The sequence below is a fragment of the Mobula hypostoma genome, chromosome 4, assembly GCF_963921235.1.
Source record: "Mobula hypostoma chromosome 4, sMobHyp1.1, whole genome shotgun sequence".
Classification (NCBI taxonomy): Eukaryota; Metazoa; Chordata; class Chondrichthyes; order Myliobatiformes; family Myliobatidae; genus Mobula; species Mobula hypostoma.
The window spans coordinates 191127449-191148553 of NC_086100.1; the positions used below are offsets into that span (position 1 = coordinate 191127449).

General features: G+C 42.6%; 1 protein-coding gene across 2 annotated transcripts in view; it reads left to right on the forward strand.

Moving 5' to 3' along the window:
* The window catches only part of LOC134345844 (dedicator of cytokinesis protein 2-like), a 1258793-nt gene that overhangs the window by 892413 nt on the left and 345275 nt on the right, over positions 1-21105 (forward strand). For both annotated transcript variants that reach the window (XM_063047144.1, XM_063047146.1), the window contains one exon: positions 7251-7345. In XM_063047144.1, coding sequence (XP_062903214.1) covers positions 7251-7345 — 95 coding nt within the window. The remainder of the gene's footprint in view (positions 1-7250; positions 7346-21105) is intronic.

The following is a 21105-nucleotide window of genomic DNA, read 5'->3' on the forward strand; positions in this document are numbered from 1 at the left end:
AGACTTGAGTGCCTCTGATCTGGCCTTTGGCCAGCTGCGGATCATATGGTTTACCCCGGGCTTTTGGTAGGGGCAGACTCTGAGTGTTTTTGCAGTTTGTTGTCACATTGGGTGTGGTCTTTCATTGATTCTATTTTGCATTTTGGATTTCCTGTGGAAGGCCACAAGAAAATGAATCTCAGGGCTGCATATGGTAACATGTATGTACCTTGATAATATGTTTACTTCGAACTTTGTGAACTTTGACTGTTCAGAAATACGCTGCTTCTGGCATGCTTTCTGTGTTTTCTTTCATGAACACGACCAAAATACTTGATCAATATTTCTGCCATTCCCAGTAAAATTTATACAATCTCTATTTTTCAGGGACCTAAATTATCTTTTGCAGATCTTTTCTGTTCACACTTCTTGAAGAAACACTTACAATCTGTTTAGCAACCTATCAGTTCAGGAAGTATAAAAAAAAATCCATCATTTTGAACAGCTTTATAAAATTTTCCGTTTAGCTTTCCTGCTTAAAGAAGAGTAATCCCAGGTTTATATGTTAGAATGATCCTGGTAATCCTAAATGCTTTAAGGCATTGACAGCCTTTCAAAGAGCAGTGATCAAACTCTCTGTACTTATTGACTGAGAGGATGTGGATGTCACTATCAAGGACAGCCTTTGTTTTGCATGCCACCCATACAAATCGCTTCATCATGTTAGTACATCAGGAAAGCAATAACAGAATGCAGAACCTAGCATTACAGTCGTTGGCAGATGGAATTCAATCTGGAAAAGGTCAAACTGGAAGGATGAATACAGAGTTCATGGCTGGATTCTTAGTGGCTAATGATAAGATTATTAGCAGAGTTAATGGCTAGATTCATAGCAGTGTGGGTTGACTTGGGAGGGATCTTAGGGTTCATACCCATAGGTCCCTTAAAGTTGCCATGCAGGTTGATAGGCTTGTGAAGAAGGCCTATGATGTTTTGGCCTTCAGTGGTTCAAGAGCCCCAAGGCAATGTTGCTGCTCTATAAAACCCAGCTAGACCACATCTGGAAAATTGTGTTCAGTTCTGGACACCTAGGAAGGATGTGGAAGCTTTAAAGAGAGAGCAGATGAGATTTGCCAGGATGCTGCCTGGATTGGAGAGTGTGTCTTGTGAGGATAGGTTGAGCGAGCTAGGATTTTTCTCTTTGGAGTGAAAGAATGTGAGAGGCGAATTGATAGAGGTATACAGAACAATAAGAAGCATAGATTTAGTGGAAGCCAGAGACTTCTTCCCAGAGCTGAAATGGCTAATACGAAGGGAGTATAATTTTAAGATGATTGGAGGAAAGTATGGGTGGGGGGATGTCAGCGGTAATTTTTTCACACAAAGAGTACATCCAATGTGCTACCAGGGCTGGTGGTAGAGGCAGATATATTAGAGCCATTTAGGATATTCTCAGATAGGCTCATGGATGACAAATAGATAAGAAGGGAAGAGTTAGATTGGTCTTAGAGTAGGTTAAGTCATCGGCATATCATAATGGGTCTGTACCGAGCAGTAGTGCTCTATGTCAAAATGTGATTACCCCAACCCTGATCTCCCTTGAGAAAGTTTTGGTGAATGACCTTCTAGATCTGCTGCAGTCCTTAGTGAAGGTACTGCATGGTCCTGGTGTGGAGAGAGTTCCAGCATTTAGACTCAACAGCAATGAAGGACTAGTGATATATTTCCTGGCCTGATTGGTTTGTGTCTGGGGGTAGGATCTCCAGGCAGTGCTGTTCCTTGTCATCCTCAGTGGTTTGAGATGCTCCGGGCCAGTCTGAACAGAGATTTATAAAGAGGTTCAGAGCAGCCATCGTCTCTCTGTATTCAGTGCTTGTTTTCACAGTGCCAAGTTTTCAACGTGCTGACTTAGCTTAGACAGGCTGTGAAACAGTGGACCAGATAGGAGTATCTTAAGAAAGAGAGTCAAATTAGATTATCATTTAAAAACTGCATCATGTGCATTAAGCAAAAGGGGATAATGACTCCTTAAAATAGAATTAGACAATAAGTTGAACACACAAACAGGTGTGTGCATGCCCGCGTACACACATACACACATATCAAAGTCATTACAGAATGGATTTGATTTGCCCTGTGTAGACGAAAAAGATTAAGTAAGTTTGGATGCATTTAGTATTATAGGTTGGATTTGGTCTCTTTATTTAACCTTAACTTGAGTGATAAAACTCTGATTAGGCAACGTCAGGAGTATTGCATTCAATTCTGGTTGCACCATTATAGGAATGATGAGGTTTTGGAGGGGGTGCAGAAGAGGTTCACTGGATTGCCTCCTGAATTAAAGGGTATAAGCTATAAAGAGAGGTTAAACAAACAAGTTATTTTCTCTGGCATGGCAGAGGCTGAGGGAAGACTTCAAGTTCAAGTTTATTGCCTCTAAATATACATATATACACAACCAGTTAATGTTTCTCCAGACCATGGTTCACCCATAAAACATATATCACACATAGCACATAAAACAAAATATTCCCATAAGTAAATTAATAAGGTATAGTTCAAAGTACATGTAGTTCACAGCAACATTAAACAGCTTGCTGTCCTCGTGACAAGACTTTGGTGTTAGCAGGGTATTCATTAGTCTCACAAGCCTGAGGGAAGAAGCCATTACCCAGTCTGGCAGTCCTCGTCCTGATGCTTCTGTACCTCCTTCCTGATGGTGTGGGTCGAAGAAATTGTGGGATGGGTGGTAGGGATCGTCAACGATGCTTCGGGCTGTTCGTATACAACTCTACCAGTAAGTAACACAAATAGGGAGGAGGGAGACTCCGGTGATCCTTTCAGATGATTGCAGTTTATAAGATTATGAGGAGCATAGAGTAGAGAGCTGGTATCTTTCTTTCCAGTGTCAACATGTTCAACAGTAGAGAGTATGCAATTAAGGTAAGAGGTGGTAGATTCACAGGAGATATATGGGGTGTATTTAAAGTAAAATTTCAATGTAAATTTATTATCAAAGTATGTATCCTGTGTGTCACCATATACTACCTTGAGATTTATTTTCTTGCAGGCGCTTGCAGGAAAATAAAGAAATACAAAAGAATTTATGAAAACTATACATAAACAAAGACTGATAAACAGCCACGAGGAAATTTGCAGATGGGTTTCGGGCCGAGACCTTTCGTCAGGACTGACTGAAAGAAGTTAGTCCTGACGAAGGGTCTCGGCCCGAAACGTCGACTGTACCTTTTCCTATAGATGCTGCCTGGCCTGCTGCATTCCAGCAGCATTTTGTGTGCGTTGACTGGTAAACAGCCAATGTGCAAAAGAAGACAAATTGTGCAAATGAAATCAAAATCCTTTCTTATTGCCTGTTACGCCACTGACACTTAAGGCAGCAATAAAGATCCTCCAACTGTGGTGGTGTTCAGGGCTTCCTTCATCATGTTTGTAGCTTCCTCTCGGTTTTCATCACTGTCAGTCATGCATGGCCCGGGTGGAGGTTCACGAATACTGTCACACTCAGATATAGAATGATTCTTCATTTGCTGTTTCTGTAACAATTTTGTTCTACCAGTCAGAGTTGTTAGCCCTGAGCTGAACCCCTGAACCTGGAGGACCGGTGGACCACTCTTAGTGTGGCCTCTACCCTTTGACCTGTTTGGCATGGGTGACCCTACCAAGAGCCAAAGCATAAAGCCCTGACTCCAGCCAACAAAGCACTCTGAGTCATTGGGTCACGCAAGCCTCCAAACCAAGACCGGGTTGTGGTCATCTTGGATGAAAATATAAGTAATATTGAGCACATGAGTTGAAGGTTCCTTGAAAATGAGTCTGTAGATTGTGGAATCAGTTCAGTGAAGTTGTCCATGCTGGTTCAGGAGCCTGATGTTTTTTTTTAATACAGAGACTGGCGAATACATGAAAGGCACTGCCTGGGGTGGTGGTGGAGGAAAATATAATGGAAGCACTTAAGAGGCATGTGAATGTGTCGGGAATAGAGGGAGATTCCCTACGTATTTCCCCACCATCCAGACCTTGCTCACATCTTGTTGCTGCTATTAGGAAGGAGGTACGGAGCCTCAAGTTTCACACCAGCAGATTTGAGCGCAGAGAAGAGAGAATATCTGGGGTGGGTTGGTTCTTCGATTATATCTGCTGCTTTATTAAAGCTTCGAGCAGACCAGATAGAGGCTGTAGAGGAGAGGGTAGTTTATGTGATGTGCTGAGTTGTCTCCACAACTCTTTGCAGTTTCTTGTGGTCTTGGGCAGAGCAGCTGCCGTGCTGAGATGTTCTGTAATTGGATTTCTCTGGCGCATTGATTAAAAATTGGTTGAGGGTCAAAGGGGACATGTCAAATTTCTTTAGCTTCCTCAGGAAGATGAGGTGCTGGTGAGCTTTCTTGACTGTGATGGTTGGACCAGTACAGATGATTGGTGATGTTCTCTCCTCTGACCTTGAAGCTTTCAACCTTCTCGACTTCAGCAATATTGATGTAAACAGGAGCATCACTGAGAACTTAATCAAAGTGCAAAGTAAGTTTATTATCAAAGTACATATACATATGTCACCATATACAATCCAGAGAATTATTTTCTTGTGTGTATTCTCAATAAATCCATAGATATAATCATATAATCAATGAAAGACCACACCAAGTTGGGTGTTCAACCAGTGTACAAAAGAGAACAAACTGCAAATAAAAAAAGAGAGGAATAACAATGATGTAACTCTCGTTCGGCTAGCAGCTTAATCTAGGGGAAGACAGCCCTCTGCCTGGCCAAAGTTAGGAAATCTCATTTGGGCGGATGCTGCGCGAAGTGTCCCCTGTTACAAACAGTACACAATAAGGACCCCTATCACCCAGGACATGCCCTCTTCTCATTGCTACCATCGGAGAGGAGGTACAGGAGCTTGAAGGCACAAACTCAGCGATTCAGGAACAACTTCTTCCACTCTCCCATCCAATTTCTAAATGGACATTGAACCCATGAACATTCCCTCATTATTTTTTTATTTTTATTTTGCACTACTTGCTTAATTTAAGTATTTAATATATATATGCTTCTTGTAATTCACATTTTTCCTTATTATGTATTGCATTATGCTGCTGCCACAAAGACTCAGATTTCATGATGTAAACCTGATTCTGATTCTTATTCTGAATAACTATCAAGAACAGGAATGTTGAAAGCGATTCTATTGTTGGTGGCATAATGCTGATAAATGGACTCAACATAGATAGATGCAATAGACAGCTTGGATGTGGTTGGGCAACTGGCCTGTTTCTGTGCTGTATGACATTAACTAAATTGACCTTGAAGCCCTGTATATATACTGTATATCTTCCCCGTCCCACAGTTAATACAGACAGAAAGCACTGCACTTTCTTTATGTGTATCATTCTGTGGGGATTTGTCCTTTAAATTAAATTTCAATTTCTTCCCCAGCAGCAACTCTATGCAAAAGTTCAACACATGCTAAAATTAATCAGAAGCGTTTGGTACCCAAGAGTAAAGTTGGTAAAGTGGAACGAAGATAGTGGTCTCTGTTCCCCGTAAAAATCTAAATGGGTCATTCACAGGGATTTGTGAGTTTGAGAATTCTGTGTTGAAATAGCAGTACTAATTATCATCACCACTGGTCTAAGCTGCGTGGTGCGCAGACGCGCAGTAACTGAAATGTCCCCGTGCACATAGACTTCGTTGCTGCACAGCTGGAATAAAGTCAGAAAGTTTACGAAACGCGAAAGATTTTCTTTGTTGTACTGTATGTCATTATACCCTTCAATTAATTAATAAAATCAAAAGTATGTGATTTTTCAATTTCCATTCTACGTATTCATAGTATGCATGTTACAGTAAAACATATAAAGTGCCGTGCAGTTTTCAAGCTGTGTAAAAATTTCCTGCTGAGAGCAATGGTTGGTCTGCACAATTATAGAAAAAATTTAGAGGGAACTTTGATCATCACTGTTGGCACTCATAGAGGTATAGAGGTGAGAGAGATACAGCATAGAAACAGGCCCTTTGGCCATCTGAGTTCATGCCAACCGTGGTTAGACCATATAAAATCCTGGTTACACATATGTACTTTGATAATAGATTTTCTTTGAACTTAGGAAGTCCCTTAGGAAGTCTGATGCGTATCACAGAACACTACAATGCAGTAGGGGCCATTTGGTCCACAATGTTGTGTTGACCCTTTAACCTACCCTAATTTCAATTTAACCCCTTCCTCCCATGTTGCCCTCCAATTTTCTGGCATCCATGTGCCTGTCTAAGAGTCTATTAAATCAAGCATCAACTTTATTTGCCATATACATTTATATGGATGACAAGTTTGCTGTGCTGTGTTGGTTCAACATGCAACAAAAGGGACAATATTCAACAATTATACTGAATAAAGAATTATATGAAATAAAGTTAGAAGTATAGATATGGAATAAAATGTACATACTTTATACTTTATTGTCACCAAACAATTGACACTAGAATGTACAATCATCACAGCGATATTTGATTCTGCGCTTCCCGCTTCCTGGAGTACAAATCGATAGTAAATATTAAAAATTTAAATTATAAATCATAAATAGAAAATGGAAAGTAAGGTAGTGAAAAAAAAACTGAGAAGCAGATCCGGATATTTGGAGGGTACAGCCCAGATCCGGGTCAGGATCCGTTCAGCAGTCTTATCACAGTTGGAAAGAAGCTGTTCCCAAATCTGGCCGTACGAGTCTTCAAGCTCCTGAGCCTTCTCTCGGAGGGAAGAGGGACGAAAAATGTGTTGGCTAGGCGGGTCGTGTTCTTGATTATCCTGGCAACACTGCTCCGACAGCGTGCGGTGTAAAGTGAGTCCAAGGACAGAAGATTGGTTTGTGTGATGTGCTGCACTGTGTTCATGATTTTCTGCAGCTTCATCCGGTCTTGGACAGGACAGCTTCCATACCAGGTTGTGAACACATAAACACATAATACCAGCATGTATTTACAGTGTAACAGATAATAAAAAAAAGTTCTGAAGTGTTTACAGTGCAGTGACTGAGGTAATATATTAAAGCAGTGAGGGAGGTCTAACTAAATGTCCCTGATGTATCTGCCTCTACCACCACCCTTGCCAGCACATGACATGCTCACTGTATAAAGAATATACCTCTGACATCCACCCTATGCTTTCCTCCCAACACCTTAAATTATGCATCCTTGTTTCATAGTGGGGTTATTACCCCCAAGTTCCAGTACTCCATTTTGACTGGTTTGTGTCTTTGCAGGACTTCCTGATGGAGACCTTCATCATGTTTAAAGACCTCATCGGCAAGAACGTCTATCCACCTGACTGGATGGTGATGAGTATGGTGCAGAACAGGTCAGTGCTTCCCTGGATTTCAATTGGATGGGATTACTTTGTTGCTGTATAGCGATTGAATCCTTCCCCCTGTGGGAGATATTTTCAGTGGACTGACCCACTTGTATCTGTTTCTTCCAAGGGTTGTTTCTGCCTGGCCTTTCTGTTACACCACAACCGGAGGCATCCCCTCCTCTATCTTCATCTGTACACATAAATTCTCACTCCCAAACCACTTTCCCTTTCTCACTCTACCAATGAAATTCAAGTGTTTCCAAGAGTTGGCAACCAAGGCGCTTTTCTCAGCTGCTCCCAGATTTCTTCCTCAGGAATTTGGTGAGCATGGAAATGGGGGACCGGCCAAGGGTAACAGAGCCAAATAGTTGAAGAGAGATTTCTATGTGAGGACCTCCACTAGTTGGCGTTGACCAAGGATGTTGCATCTCTGCTGTCTACATGATGCCCAAACCAGTATGCAGTGCAGTATGGCGAGCAAGCTGTTGTCCATACAGTAAGATCCCCCTCTCCACGCAGTTGATGAATTCAAAGGAACAGCAGAGATCAATGCAGTTTGGCACCTTCAGCATTGCACGAATTACCAGTCAGTATTGAACTCAATGTAAGACTGTCTTAGGGACTCCCACTCCGAATTTTTCTTCAGAGTTTACTTCTGAACCATTCCCATCTATATGTATAGCCACAAGGCAGTGGTGGTTTGAGATCAGAGTTTTCCTACTCCTAGATAAGCTGCCAGCCACAGCTGACAAGTCCTATTTTCCCAAAGCAACTGGTTTTAAGGCATCACTAACTTGCCTTTGCTCTTTGCTGTCAGAAGAAATGGTTCTGCCGGGCTTAGTAGCTAAGGCTCACGTGAAGGCCAGGAGCTGGACTTGGTTGTCAGAGGCTATTTGAGACACACGTCATTGGGAGCATTTAATAGGCAGTGAAAGCTCATCCTCACTACCTCCCCCGGCCATTGCAAACCCAAGAAATCAATTTCTACAATGTAGTTGGAAAATTGGTATACTATTGTTACACGTAGGGAGCTACAGTGTTTTGAAACCATCTGTACAGATCATTTCATCAAACCAAGCTAGCAGAAGAGAAAAGCAGTAACAGTATGCAGAATATGGTGTTACCATTACAGAGAAAGTGCAGTGCAGGTAGACAATAAGATGCAAAGTAATTTGTGAGGTCACAGAGGATATACCAAGAGAGCACGTCTTACGATGGAAGGCTGAGTGAGCTAGGGCTTTTCTCTTTGGAGCGAAGGAGGATGAAAAGCGACCTGATAGAGTGGACAGCCAGAGACATTTTCCCAGGGTGGAACTGCTAATATGAGGGGGTATAATGTTAAGTTAATCAGAGGAGGGTATGGAGGAGGTGTTAGAAGCAGGTTCTTTTTTATACAGAGAGTGGTGGGTGCATGGAACGTGCTGCCGGGGGTGGTGGTAAAGGCAGATACACTAGGACTTTTAAGAGACTCTTAGATGGGCACATGGAAGAAAGAAGAATGGAGGCTATGCAGGAGTGAAGGGTTAGAATGATCTTCCAGTAAGTTAAAGGGCCAGCACCACATTGTGGGCTGAATGGCTTGTACTCTTCTATGTTAACAGTCTGCCTGATCATACAAGAGGTCTGTTCGTTAGCCTTATAGCAGCAGGGTGGAAGCTGTCCTTGAGACTGGGGGTACATGCTTTTTGGCTTTTGGGAGTATGGAGAAACAAGAACATCTGGGGTGGGTGGGGCCTTCTGTTATGCTGGCTGCTTTACCAAGGCAACGATAAGTGTAGACAGTGTCCACAGAGGGGAGGCTGGTTTCCTTGATGTGCTGAGCTGTGTTCACAGCTCCGGGCAGTTGTTTGCACTCTCAGGCAGAGCAAGCCATGGTGCATGTGGTTAGGATGCGTTCGGTGCAACATCCCACACCCCCTCCCTGGGGTCAATGACCTGATGAAAGTACAGAAAGAATGTCTTCTACTGGCATTCACAGCAGCATGGTCGTGTTGATCACAGATTTATTACAAAATGTAATGCACCGTGTGTAACCTTGGAGAGGCCTGAGGCCTAAACAGCATCCTCTTGACCCCCCAGACAACCCAAACAGTTTATCGCCTGCAGCATTATTTTTCCCAACACTTAATATTACTCAAGCATACTTAATTTACACTGCAATATGTTCTGAAACATTATTAAAATAATTTAAAATTGTTATGTGGGGCTAAAGACAGTTCATCACTTTTATCCAGTTTCCTGATTCACAGCCTGAAGCAAATGTCCTTCACCTGAGCTTTGCAGATGCTCACAGATCAGGAACGGAGCTCAGAATGGCAAATGATTTGAAAGTGCGGCAAAAAAATAACTTGCTTATATTATGACTTCCAATTACCAACCACGTTATAAGAGCATTATTGAACAGGAGGTAAAGGAGCTTGAGGATCCAGACTTCAGGGCTGAACAGAGACACAGGAGATTCTGCAGAAGCTGGAAATCTTGAGCAAAACACACACAGATTGCTGGAGGTACTTTGTGCAGGGCAAGCAACATCTATAGAAATGAATAAACAGCCCTGATACAGAGTCCTGATGAAGGGTCTCAGCCCAAATCATCAACTGTTTATTTCCCTCTATAGATACTGCATGGCCTGCTGAGAATCTTCAGCATATTACGTGTGTGAAGTTCAACAACAGCTTCTTCCCCAGTGGAACCTGTCTAAAGACTTAATTCTCTCTCATACCCTTTATCCAGAATTAGAATCAGAACCACAGCAATACACACAAAATGTTGGAGGAACTCAGCAGGTCAGGCAGTGTCTATGGACATGAATGAACAGTTGACGTTTTGGGCCGAGACCCTTCATCAGGAATGGAAAGGAAGCCAGAATAGTCAGAATCTGGTTTATTATCACTGATGATAATTTTGCCGTACATAGTTACATTGAGGTAGTTAAAAAGGAACAGAATGCAGCTACAGAGTGAGCGCAGTGTAAGTAAATACATAAAATGCACAGACCACGACAACATAGAGTGGAATATCAGGATTTCATCTTTTAGCATGTGAGAGCTCCGTTCAAAGGTCTGATGATAATGGGATCAGAGCAGTGCTGAGCTTGGTGTTATGTGCTTTCAAGTTAGTGTATCTTCTGGGATTGTTCTCCTAGCATCGTCTCTGTGGACAAAGTGGCCTCTTTCCGCACTATAATAATTCCAAGGTTGTGCAGTCTGGTTTCGTACAGCTCTGGGATGTCTGCAGTGACCTTGAGCATATTATGTCAAGGACACTGGAGAGAGAAATTGGATCTGTCAAGTGAGAAGAGCCATACATTGGCCAGTATATTTAGATTGTCCAGTGAAGCTACATCCCTGAGAAGGAGGGGACAGGAATAATGTCTTTCTTTCCCGTTGCTGAGTACAGTGCTCCGAGCACAGATTTACATTTCAGGTACTCAACTTTCCCTGTTGTGGAAAAAAAAGTTATCAGTAAGCGCAGATCCTTGACAGACCCAGTTTATCTTGACAAATGAACCTCTCGCTCGGAAATTATTATTGTACTGGAGCAGCCTTTGTCACCAACCCTCCCGAGTTCCAATCGTCTTTTGTACTTTTTTTCAGGCGTACAATGTGTTATCTGTCAGAAAGATAATGGACCTGAGGGAAATATTCTGCTTGTGTGCTTTAGCCACTTGTGTTCTGGCAAGATAAACTTGGGCTTGTCCAAAGGCAGGCAGCAAAAAAAAAATCCAGTCTTTTTCCTTAAAAACCCTGAAGCTGAAAGTTGTGCAGGATTTAAGGCCCATTGGGCAACTGTTTTAGTTTCACTGTAGGAGAATATCCCCCTACTTCCTTTCACCCTTTTATTTCTCTCCCTTCTGCTGGAAGCCAGTGACATTGTTCACCTCAAGATGGTTGTGCTCCTTTTGTTCATTTTTATTTTGGAGATACGGAACAGTAACAGGTCCTTCCGGCCTAGCAAGGCTGCGCCACCCAATAACACCCATGTCAAAGATTCAAAGTCAAAGTACATTTACTATCAAAAGATGTATGCAGCATACAACCCAGAAATTCGCCTTCTCCACAGGCAGTCACAAAACAGAAAATGACCATGGAACCATCCTGTCCGAAGAAGAACATTAAACATCAAATCCCCTCCCACCCCACGTGTAAAACTATCCCGCAAACGGCAAAAAAAGAAGAGCAAAAGCACAGAATATGAAACACAAAATCAAAAAGCAAACTCCAGTTCAGTTCAGCTCAGCGTTCATTAACAGCAGGCCGCCCTGATTCAAAAATCCCCCAAAAAGCAGTAACAAGGAAGAAGAGACAAGAGCTAGAAAGCACTATAAACATCAAGTAAACCTTGCTCCAGCACTGTCTGCTGTTAGCATTGCGGGAGAGAGAGAGGGATCACTCAAATGCAAGGATCTTTCCTTGGGAGTAACGAGCAAGGGAGAGTGAGAGACCGCCTCACTCAGACACGCTCCTCTGGCAGCAGAGGCCAAGAGGATGGTAGATAGCGCTGAACTCTCGCCTTGACGACTTCAGTCTTACTCAATGTTTTAGTCGAGGAGGTGGAGTCGATCATGGGCTCGCGCCCCCCTGCCCCCCAGTCCCGACTTCCTAGTCTGCATGCCACAAGTTTTGCGTGCAGCCTCATGGGACCCTCTCAGAGACAGCAAAGCACCAGATTGCCTACTCAATCGGAAAACACACTGTAGATAACAGGCTCTAACAGTAGCAGAAACATCTCTGAAATGAAAAGAAAATGTAACGCAAAGTGAAAGGAATTGCTTTGTGAACCATCTTGAGGATGTCGCCTTTAAACTATATATCTTTGGAATGTGGGAGAAACCCGTAGCACCCAGAGGGAACCAACTTGGGCACAGGGAGAATGTACAAACTCCATAAGATATAGAAGCAGAATTAGGCCATTCGGCCCATCATGTCTGCTCTGCCATACCATCATATCTGATTTATTATCCTTCTCTACCCCATTTTCCTGGCTTCTTCCCGTAACCTTTGACACCCTTACTAACCAAGAATCTATCAATCTCACAGGCAGTGGCAGGAATTGAACCTGGATCGCTGGCACTGTAATAGCATTCCTCTAACCGCTATGCTACCACACCACCCCTTGTTGGAGGTCGTTCAGTCGGCCTTCCTTCCGTTGCTCTTGGCCAGACCAAACAACTTCATCGATGACCGTCCTTCCAACATAAAGTCAGAATCGGGAACATTTGTGTCTGATCGTGCCGGTGTTTGATTCCATTCTCAACTCCCCCAAGTAATAAATGGCTTGACTCTGGGCGCTATTCATGAGGTACAGTAGATGGGGAAACACAGAGAAAAGTCAGGGAATAAGCTAACAGGGCTGAAGTGGTAACTTGTGATTCAGGTTTAGATTTACTTTATTTACTTCGGTGCGGCGCAGTCGTGTAGTAGTTAGCACAAGGCTTTACAGGCCAGGTGACACAGGTTCAATTCCCATTGCTGCCTGTGGGGAGTTTCTGTGTTCTCCCTGTGGCCGCGTGGGTTTCCACCCACAGTCCAAAGACATAGCCGTTGGAAGGTTAATTTGTCATTGTAAATTGTCCCATGTTTAGGTTAGGATTAAATCAGGGGTTGCTGGGCAACATGACTCGAAGGGCCGGAAGGGCCTATTCCGCACTGTATCTCAACGAATAAAATTATCACATGTACATTGATTCACAGTAAAGTGTTTTTCTTGTGTTAATAACTATCCACATGTAGGGATGTGTCGGGGGCAGGCCGCAACTGTCACGTCACATTCCAGCACCCACATAGCATACCCACATTGCTCGGTAGAACAACACAGAGTACAACCATAGACACAGGAGATTCTGCAGATGCTAAAAATCCAGAGGAACTCAGCAGGTCAGGCAGCACCTATGGAAAAGAATAAAGAGTTGATATTTTGGGCCAAGTGCCCTCATCAGGCCTGGAAAGGCAGGAGGAAGAAGCCAGGATGACTAGGTGTACAAACATATGGATCACCCAGACTCGCTATCACACAGCCATGTGACCCCCTTTGCTTCTCCTCACTTGCCTATCACCTCCCTTTGGTGCCCCTCTTTCTCTTATGGTGCACACTCAAAGTCTGAGTCACGTTCTCAACAGAGACTGCAGCTCACAACCATATACACTGGTCCAGGTAAATGCAAGTACTATTCACAGCACAGAAATTCCAGCCAATGACCATCTCCAACGAGAGAGACTCTAACCACATACTCCTGACACTCAGTGGTATTGCCCTGTCTGGATCACCCATCATTGTCACCCTTGGGTCACAGTTGATCAGAAGCTCAACAAGATCTGCTTTGGTCAGAATATTGTGTCAGAAGGAGAAGGTCAGTGACAAGCCATACCTGGGTGACCTCATTTCCTGACACTCCAAAACCTTTCCACCATCCGCCTGGGAGAAGAAACTTGTTTTTGTGCTGTCGTGCTCTATAATTAGCAACATCATGCATTATGGATGAGAAAGCAGACACATTTGGGACCTTTAGGAGATGTTTAGATAGACACAAGAACGTGTTGAAAATGGACAGTGTGTAGGCAGACGAGATTAGTTTACTTGGCCATCTGATTACTAATTGGCTCAGTACAACTTTGTGCACTGTGCAGTACTTTTTTACGTTCTCTGATTCTATGGCTCTATGTTGGGGGGAGGGTTACTTTGGGATAATATCCATTTGCACTTGAGTACTGGATAGAGTGGATATGGAATAGATGTTTCCATTTGTAGGACAGTGTAAGATCTGATGGCTCAGCTTCAGAGTAATGGATGTCCCTTTAAAACATTTAGGAGGAGGAATTTCTTCAGCCCAAAGAGTGGTGAGTCTTTGGAATTTGTTGCTGTAGATGGGTGTGGAGGCCAGGTCTTTGATGGCACTAGTTTGGTCTCTCTACACCCACGACTGTGTGGCTAGCCACAGCTCAAATGCCATCAATAAATTTGCCGATGACATAACTTTTGTTGGCAGAAATTCAGATGGAGACAGGGAGGCGCACAGGAGTGAGGTAGATCAGCTGGTTGAGTGGCGTTGCAACAACAACACTATCAGTAAGACCAAGGAATTGATTCTGAACTTCAGTATCAGAATCAGGTTTAATATCGTTGACAAACATCATCAAATTTGTTGTTCTGCGACAGCAGTACATTACAATACATAATAAAAACAATAAATTATAACAAGAAGTAAGTATAAAAAATTAAGTTAATATAGTTCAAAAAGAAAGGGGGAAATTAGTGAGGTAGTGTTCATGGGTTCATTGTCCATTCAGAAATTTGATGATGGAGGAGAAGAACCTGTTTCTGAAATTTTGAGTGTGTGTCTTCAGGCTCCAGTACCTCCTTGATGTGCATTGCTGAGGCATCGCCTTTTGAAGGTGTCCTGGAATCTGGGGAGGCTAGTGCCCATGATGGAACTGACTGAGTCTACACATTTCTTCAGCATTTTCTGATCCTCTCCTCCATACCAAATGGTGATGCAACCGGCCAGAATGCTCTCCAGGGTATATATGTCAAAATTTCCAGGAGTCTTTGGTGACATACCAAGTCTCCTCAAGCTCCTAATGAAATATAGCCACTGTCATGCATTCTTTATCATATAGTATCAATTTGTTGGGCCTGGGATAGATCTTCAGAGATGTTGACACCAAGCAACTTGAAACTGCTCTCCCTTTCCACTTCTGGTCCCTCGATGAGGACTGGTGTGTGTTCCCTCGACTTCCCATTCGTTAAGTCCACAATCAATTGCTTGGTCTTACTGACACTGAGTGCAAGGTTGTTGTTGTGACACTTCTGCATTTGGCTCATAAACACGATCAGGTCAGGCAGCATCTGTGGAAAGAGAACCGAGGTCCAATGACCTAGAACATTAAGTCTGTTTCTCTCTTCACAGTGCTACCTGACCTGTTGTGTTCCCGTATTTTCTGCTTCTATTTCCTACAGAATTAGAGTCAGATTTATTATCACTCTCTTGTATGTCATGAAATTTGTTATTTTGTGGCAGCAATAAGGTGCAAAAACATAAAATAATGTAGCGTTCGTGAACCATTTGGAAATCTGATGGCGGAGGGGAATAAGCTGTTTCTGAATTATTGAGTGTGGTCTTCAGGCTTCTGTAGCTCCTCCGTGTTGGTAGCAATGAGACCATAGAACATGGAACAGAGAACAATACAACACATGAAACAGGCTCTCCAGCTCACAATGTTGTGTCAGACCAACTAAATTCGTAACCAAATGGTCACCACATTCTTGTGCCTACCTAAATGTCTCTTAATATTCCGCAATGTCAACTTGCAGGTTGAGTCAGTGGTGAAAAAGGCAAATGTAATGCTTGCTTTCATTTTGAGGGGACTGGAATATAAGAGCAAGGATGCAGTGCTGAAGCTTTATAAGGCATTGGTTGGACCACACTTCGAATAGTCTGAGCAGTTTTGGGGTCCTCATCTAAGAGAAGATGTGCTGCATTGGAGAGGGTCCAGAGAAGAATGATTCTGGGAATGAAAGGGTTAATATATCAAGAGCATTTGATGGCTCTGGGTCTATACTCGCTGGAGTTTGACGGGGGATCTTATTGAAGCCTATTGAATATCGAAAGATCTGGATAGAGTGGATGTGGGGAGAATGTTTCATCTGGTGGGGGAGTCTAGGACCAGAGGGCGTAGCCTCAGAATAGAGGGACATCCATTTAGAACAGGGATGAGGAGGAATTTCTTTAGCCAGAGAGTGGTAAATCTGTAGAATTCATTGCCACAGACGATGGTGGAGGCTAAGTCATTGGGTATATTTAAATCAGAAGTTGATAGGTTATTGATTAGTAAGAGAGTCAAATATTATGAGGAGAGGGCAGGAGAATGGGATTGAGAGGGACAATAGATTTGCCATGACAGAATGGTGGAGCAGACTCAATTGGCTGAATGGCTGAGTTTTAGGAATATTGAGGATGTGTTCAAAGTTCAAAGTAAATTATTATCAAAGTACATATATGTCACAATTAACAACCCTGAGATTCATTTTCTTGCGGGCATACTCAATGAATACAGAATAGAGTAATAACCGTGAGCAAGTCAGTGAAAGACCACACCAACCGAGCATTCAATCAATGTGCAAAAGACAACAAACTGCCATGGAGGCCTAGTCTCTGGGTATATTTAAAGTGGAGGTTAATAGGTTATTGATTATTAAGGGTGTCAAAGGTTACAGGGAAGAGGATGAAAATAGGGTTGATAGTGATAACAAATCAGCTATCACGGAATGGCAGAACAGACTCAATGGGCCGAATAGCCTTATTCTGCTCTTATGTCTTATGGTCTCTAATGTTTCTGCCTTTACCACCACCCCAAGCAGTGCATTCCAAGCACCCACCATTCTCTGTGTGAAAAAACTTGCCCTTCACATTTCCTTTGGAATTCCACTCCCCCCTCCCCAGCCTTAATTGAAGACCCTCTGGAATTAGACATTTCTAATGGGAAGAGAGAATGTTCCAAATGGTGAGGGCCCTTGTTGATAGATGCTGCATTCTTGAGGCACTACCAGCCTTTGACACGATTTTTTCAGATGCAATATTCAGATATTGTCACTTTTCTGGTCAATGGTGTCCAAGGGTGAAGATGATGAGGGATCCTGTGATGAATATGCCTCTGAATATCAAGATTAAAGCAGACTGGAGCAACTCGGCAGGTCAAGCAGCTTCTATGGAGAGGAAGAAACACTCGACGTTTCAGTCTTGCCCTGAAATATCAACTGTCGACTTTCATTGATTCGATTACGCTTACTGTTCAATTATGGATTCATTGAGTATGCCAGCATGAAAATGAATCTCAGGGTTGTAAAGGGTGACATACAAGTACTTGGATAATAAATTTACTTTGAACTTTATTTATTACCTTCTATAGGTGGTACAGAATCTATTGTGTATATGCAAGTCAAGAGTACTGTATCAGTTTAGACTCTCTCTTGTTGAGATGATCACCGCCTGGCATTCCTGTGGTGGGAATGCTACTTGTCAATTCAGCCCTGTTAGGTTATGCTTGAATGTTGTCTGTGTACGCTGCGCCTACTTGGATATAGATCACAGATTCTCATTGTTCCTGGACTATAACTTCTCACTCTCCATTCTGAACACTGGAGTGCAGAGGTTGAAGAAGGCAGTTCATTACCACCATCCCAAGGACAACAAGATTGGGAAATAAGTGTTGACTTTGTTCATGACATCCACATCCCTCTTATGAATAAAATATTTAGTTCTTATGCTGCCAGTTCCCACATTCTTGTCAGTCTCTGGCTAACCAAGTTTTTTCTGAATTGCCTTCAGAATTTCTCAGCCGTTGTCCGACATTTATCATCTTTGATTCGAGTCCTCCCACCAATGAACAGCACCTTCGGTTTATCTCCGTGTCAACACTTCCAAATCTTTCATTTTCAGCTGCATGAAGGGAAGCTGACATGGCTGACCAGCCCCGTTCACCTGTGGTGAATGAGAAGGAGTCACTTGGGGTGGTTTCAGTTCCCTGCACAAGGTCCATCATCCTGGGGATTTACTTCTCTGTCTTTCACCCTTTAAACACATTGAGAGCTTCTCCCTTCTTCAGTCTCAGTGGTATGGTTGTTTAGTAGTTAGTATAATGCTTTACTATTCTCACCGTGTTTCAGGAGTTTTTATGCTCTCCCCATAACCATTCTGGTTTCCAGTCTGATGATAGAAACTATTTCTATCCTCGACCTTATATCATTCAACAGGTCACTACTGCATTGCAATTTGCCATGCACAATGAGCCGTCATGTCCTTACATTGCAATGCAACCATGATTCAAATATCCATCCTTGCCTGTTGGTGCTTTGGGATCTCCTGAGGATATTCTTCAGTTAGAATGTGACATGTGATCTTCTACAGTTGGCGACTGGTTGGGCACTGTGGCTGGCATGCACTCATTGGGCTGAAAGGCCTACAAATGTGCTATATTACCCTGTGACTCTATGACTCTGTGTCTGAAGAGCACATGGCGCCTGGAGACTCACCTGTAGAATGGAACTTTCACCATCAGCTAATCTGGGGATATCAACTTGGAACCACCGTGTGATGTTCAAAATCTGAATCAGGTTTATTATCACTGAGATATATCACAAAATTTGTTGTTTTGTGGCAGCAGTACAGTGCAGACATAAAAATTACTATAAGTTACAAAATCAAAATAAATTTTATTACCAAAGCAGAATATGTCACCATATACAGCCCTAAGATTCATTTTCTCGTGTGGACATACTCAATGAATCTATAGAATAATAACCAGAACAGAGTAAATGGTGAGTAGGTTATTTGATGACACAACATTGTGGGCTGAAGGGCCTGTAATGTGCTGTAAATTTCTATGTTCTATGTTCATTGAATGTGAGTCTTCAGGCTTCAGTAGCTCCACAGAGCTGGAATGGAACCTAAAAACGAGTGGTTTAGAGGAGAGATAACATGTTGCCAGCAGAATTACAGCTGACACCTTGAGCAAGGATGATTTCATCAAACTGCCTGCAAGGAGGAAGAAAAGGTAACTTCACATCAGGCTGGTCAGGAACATGGAATAATTACAATATTAATATACAGATGCCAAGCTGACAACGGGTTCTAATCATAGTTTATGTCATTCCCAACAAAGTGGAGCGATTATATCCATGATCACAAGCAGACTGAGGGTATAATAAGTCACAGTAGGACTCCTTGCTATGCTGACTGCATGTGCCGCTGCTAATAATTATATGGCAGAACAGGATGACGTATCAACCCATTGTTAAGAAAAGGAGAGGAGAAGAAGCAGTGTGTTTGATAGTTTACACTGAGTGCCGGTGTCAAATTAATCTGAGGAACCTTAGGTCCTACATCACCAGGTTCGGGAAGAGTTAGCACTCTTCAACCTCTTGAACCAGTGTGGATAACTTCAATCACCCGAACTCTAAAATGACTCCATAACCTACAAACTCACTTTGAATGACTACAACTCATGTTCTCAGTATTATTTATTTTTTCTTTGCACAATTTGCCTTCCTTTTCACTTTTGTTTGTCAGTTTTTGCTTGTATACATTTTTTCATAAATTCTATTGTATTTCTTTATTTTCCTGAAAATGCCTGCAAGAAAATGAATCACGAGGTAGGGTATAGTACCATGTGCATACTTTGATAATAGATTTGCTTAGACTTTGAATTTGATTAATCTCATGGTTCCTGAGTTTGCCTTAAGGCTTTTAGAAGTGAGCATGGGTCCACCATGCAGAGGGGAGCGGTAGGGATAGGGGACTCAACAGTCAGAGGAACAGGCAGGAGATTCTGTGGACATGAACAGCACACCCGGATAATACGTTGCCTCCCAGGTGCCAAGGTTAGGGACGTCCTGGATCATGTCCACAGCATTTTGCAGGGGGAAGGAGCACAGTCAGATGTCTTGGTACAAATTGGTACCAATGACATAGAGAGGAAAAGCAAAAAGGTCCTGAAAAGAGAATTTAGAGAGCTAGGCAGAAAACTAAGAAGCAGGACTCTAGGGTAGTAATTTCTGGATTGCTACCTGTGCCACATGCCAGTGAGGGTAGAAACAGTACAATGTGGCTGAGAAGTTGGTTCAGGGAGCAGGGCTTCAAGTTCTAGGATCATTGAGATCTCTTCTGGGGAAGGTATGACCTAAACAAAAGGAATAGGTTGCATCTGAACCCGAGGGGGACCAATATTCTCGCAGGCACGATTGGTAAAGCTGTCGGGGAGGGTTTCTGGATGGGATGGATGGTAAAAAAACAAAGATAGCATGCACTCAGACTGTCAAGAAGGGCAAACAGATTATAGGACAAAATTGCAGCAAGGTGAGTATCAGTGCATTAGGGATGCAGAATCAAAAAGGGTAGCAAATACAGTACTCAAAGTGTTGTACCTCAGTGCATGGAGTATAAAAATTAAGGTGGATGATCTTGTTGCATTTATACAGATTGTCGGGTATGATGTTGTGGCCATCACTGAGTCGTGGTTGAAGGATGGTTGTAGTTGGGAGCTGAATGTCCAAGGTTACACATTGTATTGGAGGGATAGGAAGGGATGGCATGGCTCTACTGGTGAAGAATGGCATCAAATCATTAGAAAGATGTGACATAGGATCAGATGGTATTGAATCCTTGTGTGTTGAGTTCAAAAATTGCAAGGGTAACAGATGGCAGTTATATACAGGCCTCCAAACAGTAGGCGGGATGTGGACTACAGATTACAATGGGAAATAGAAAAGGCATGTCAAAAGAGCAATATTATGATAGCCATGGGAGTTTTTAACATGCAGGTTGATTGGGAAAGTCAGGTTGGTAATGGATCTCAAGAGAGTGAATTTTTTGAATGCCTCTGAGATGCCTTTTTAAAGCAGTTTGTTGTTGAGCCTACTAGGGGATCAGCTATACTGGACAGGGTGTTATGTAATGAACTGGAGGTGATTAGGGAGCTTAAGGTAAAAGAACCCTTAGGAAACAGTGATCACAATATGATTGTGTTAAATTGATAGGGAGAAAGTGAAGTCTGATGCAGTAGTATTTTAGTGGAGTGAAGGAAATTACAGTGATATGACAGAGGAGTTGTCCAAAGTAAATTAGAGGAAAATGCTGTCATGAATGATAGCAGAGCAGCAATGGCTTGAGTCTTTGGGAAGAATGAGGAATGTGCAGCATAGATGTATTCCAAAAACAAAGAAATACTCAGATAGCAAAGTAGTAAAACCATGGCTGACAAGGGAAGTCAAAA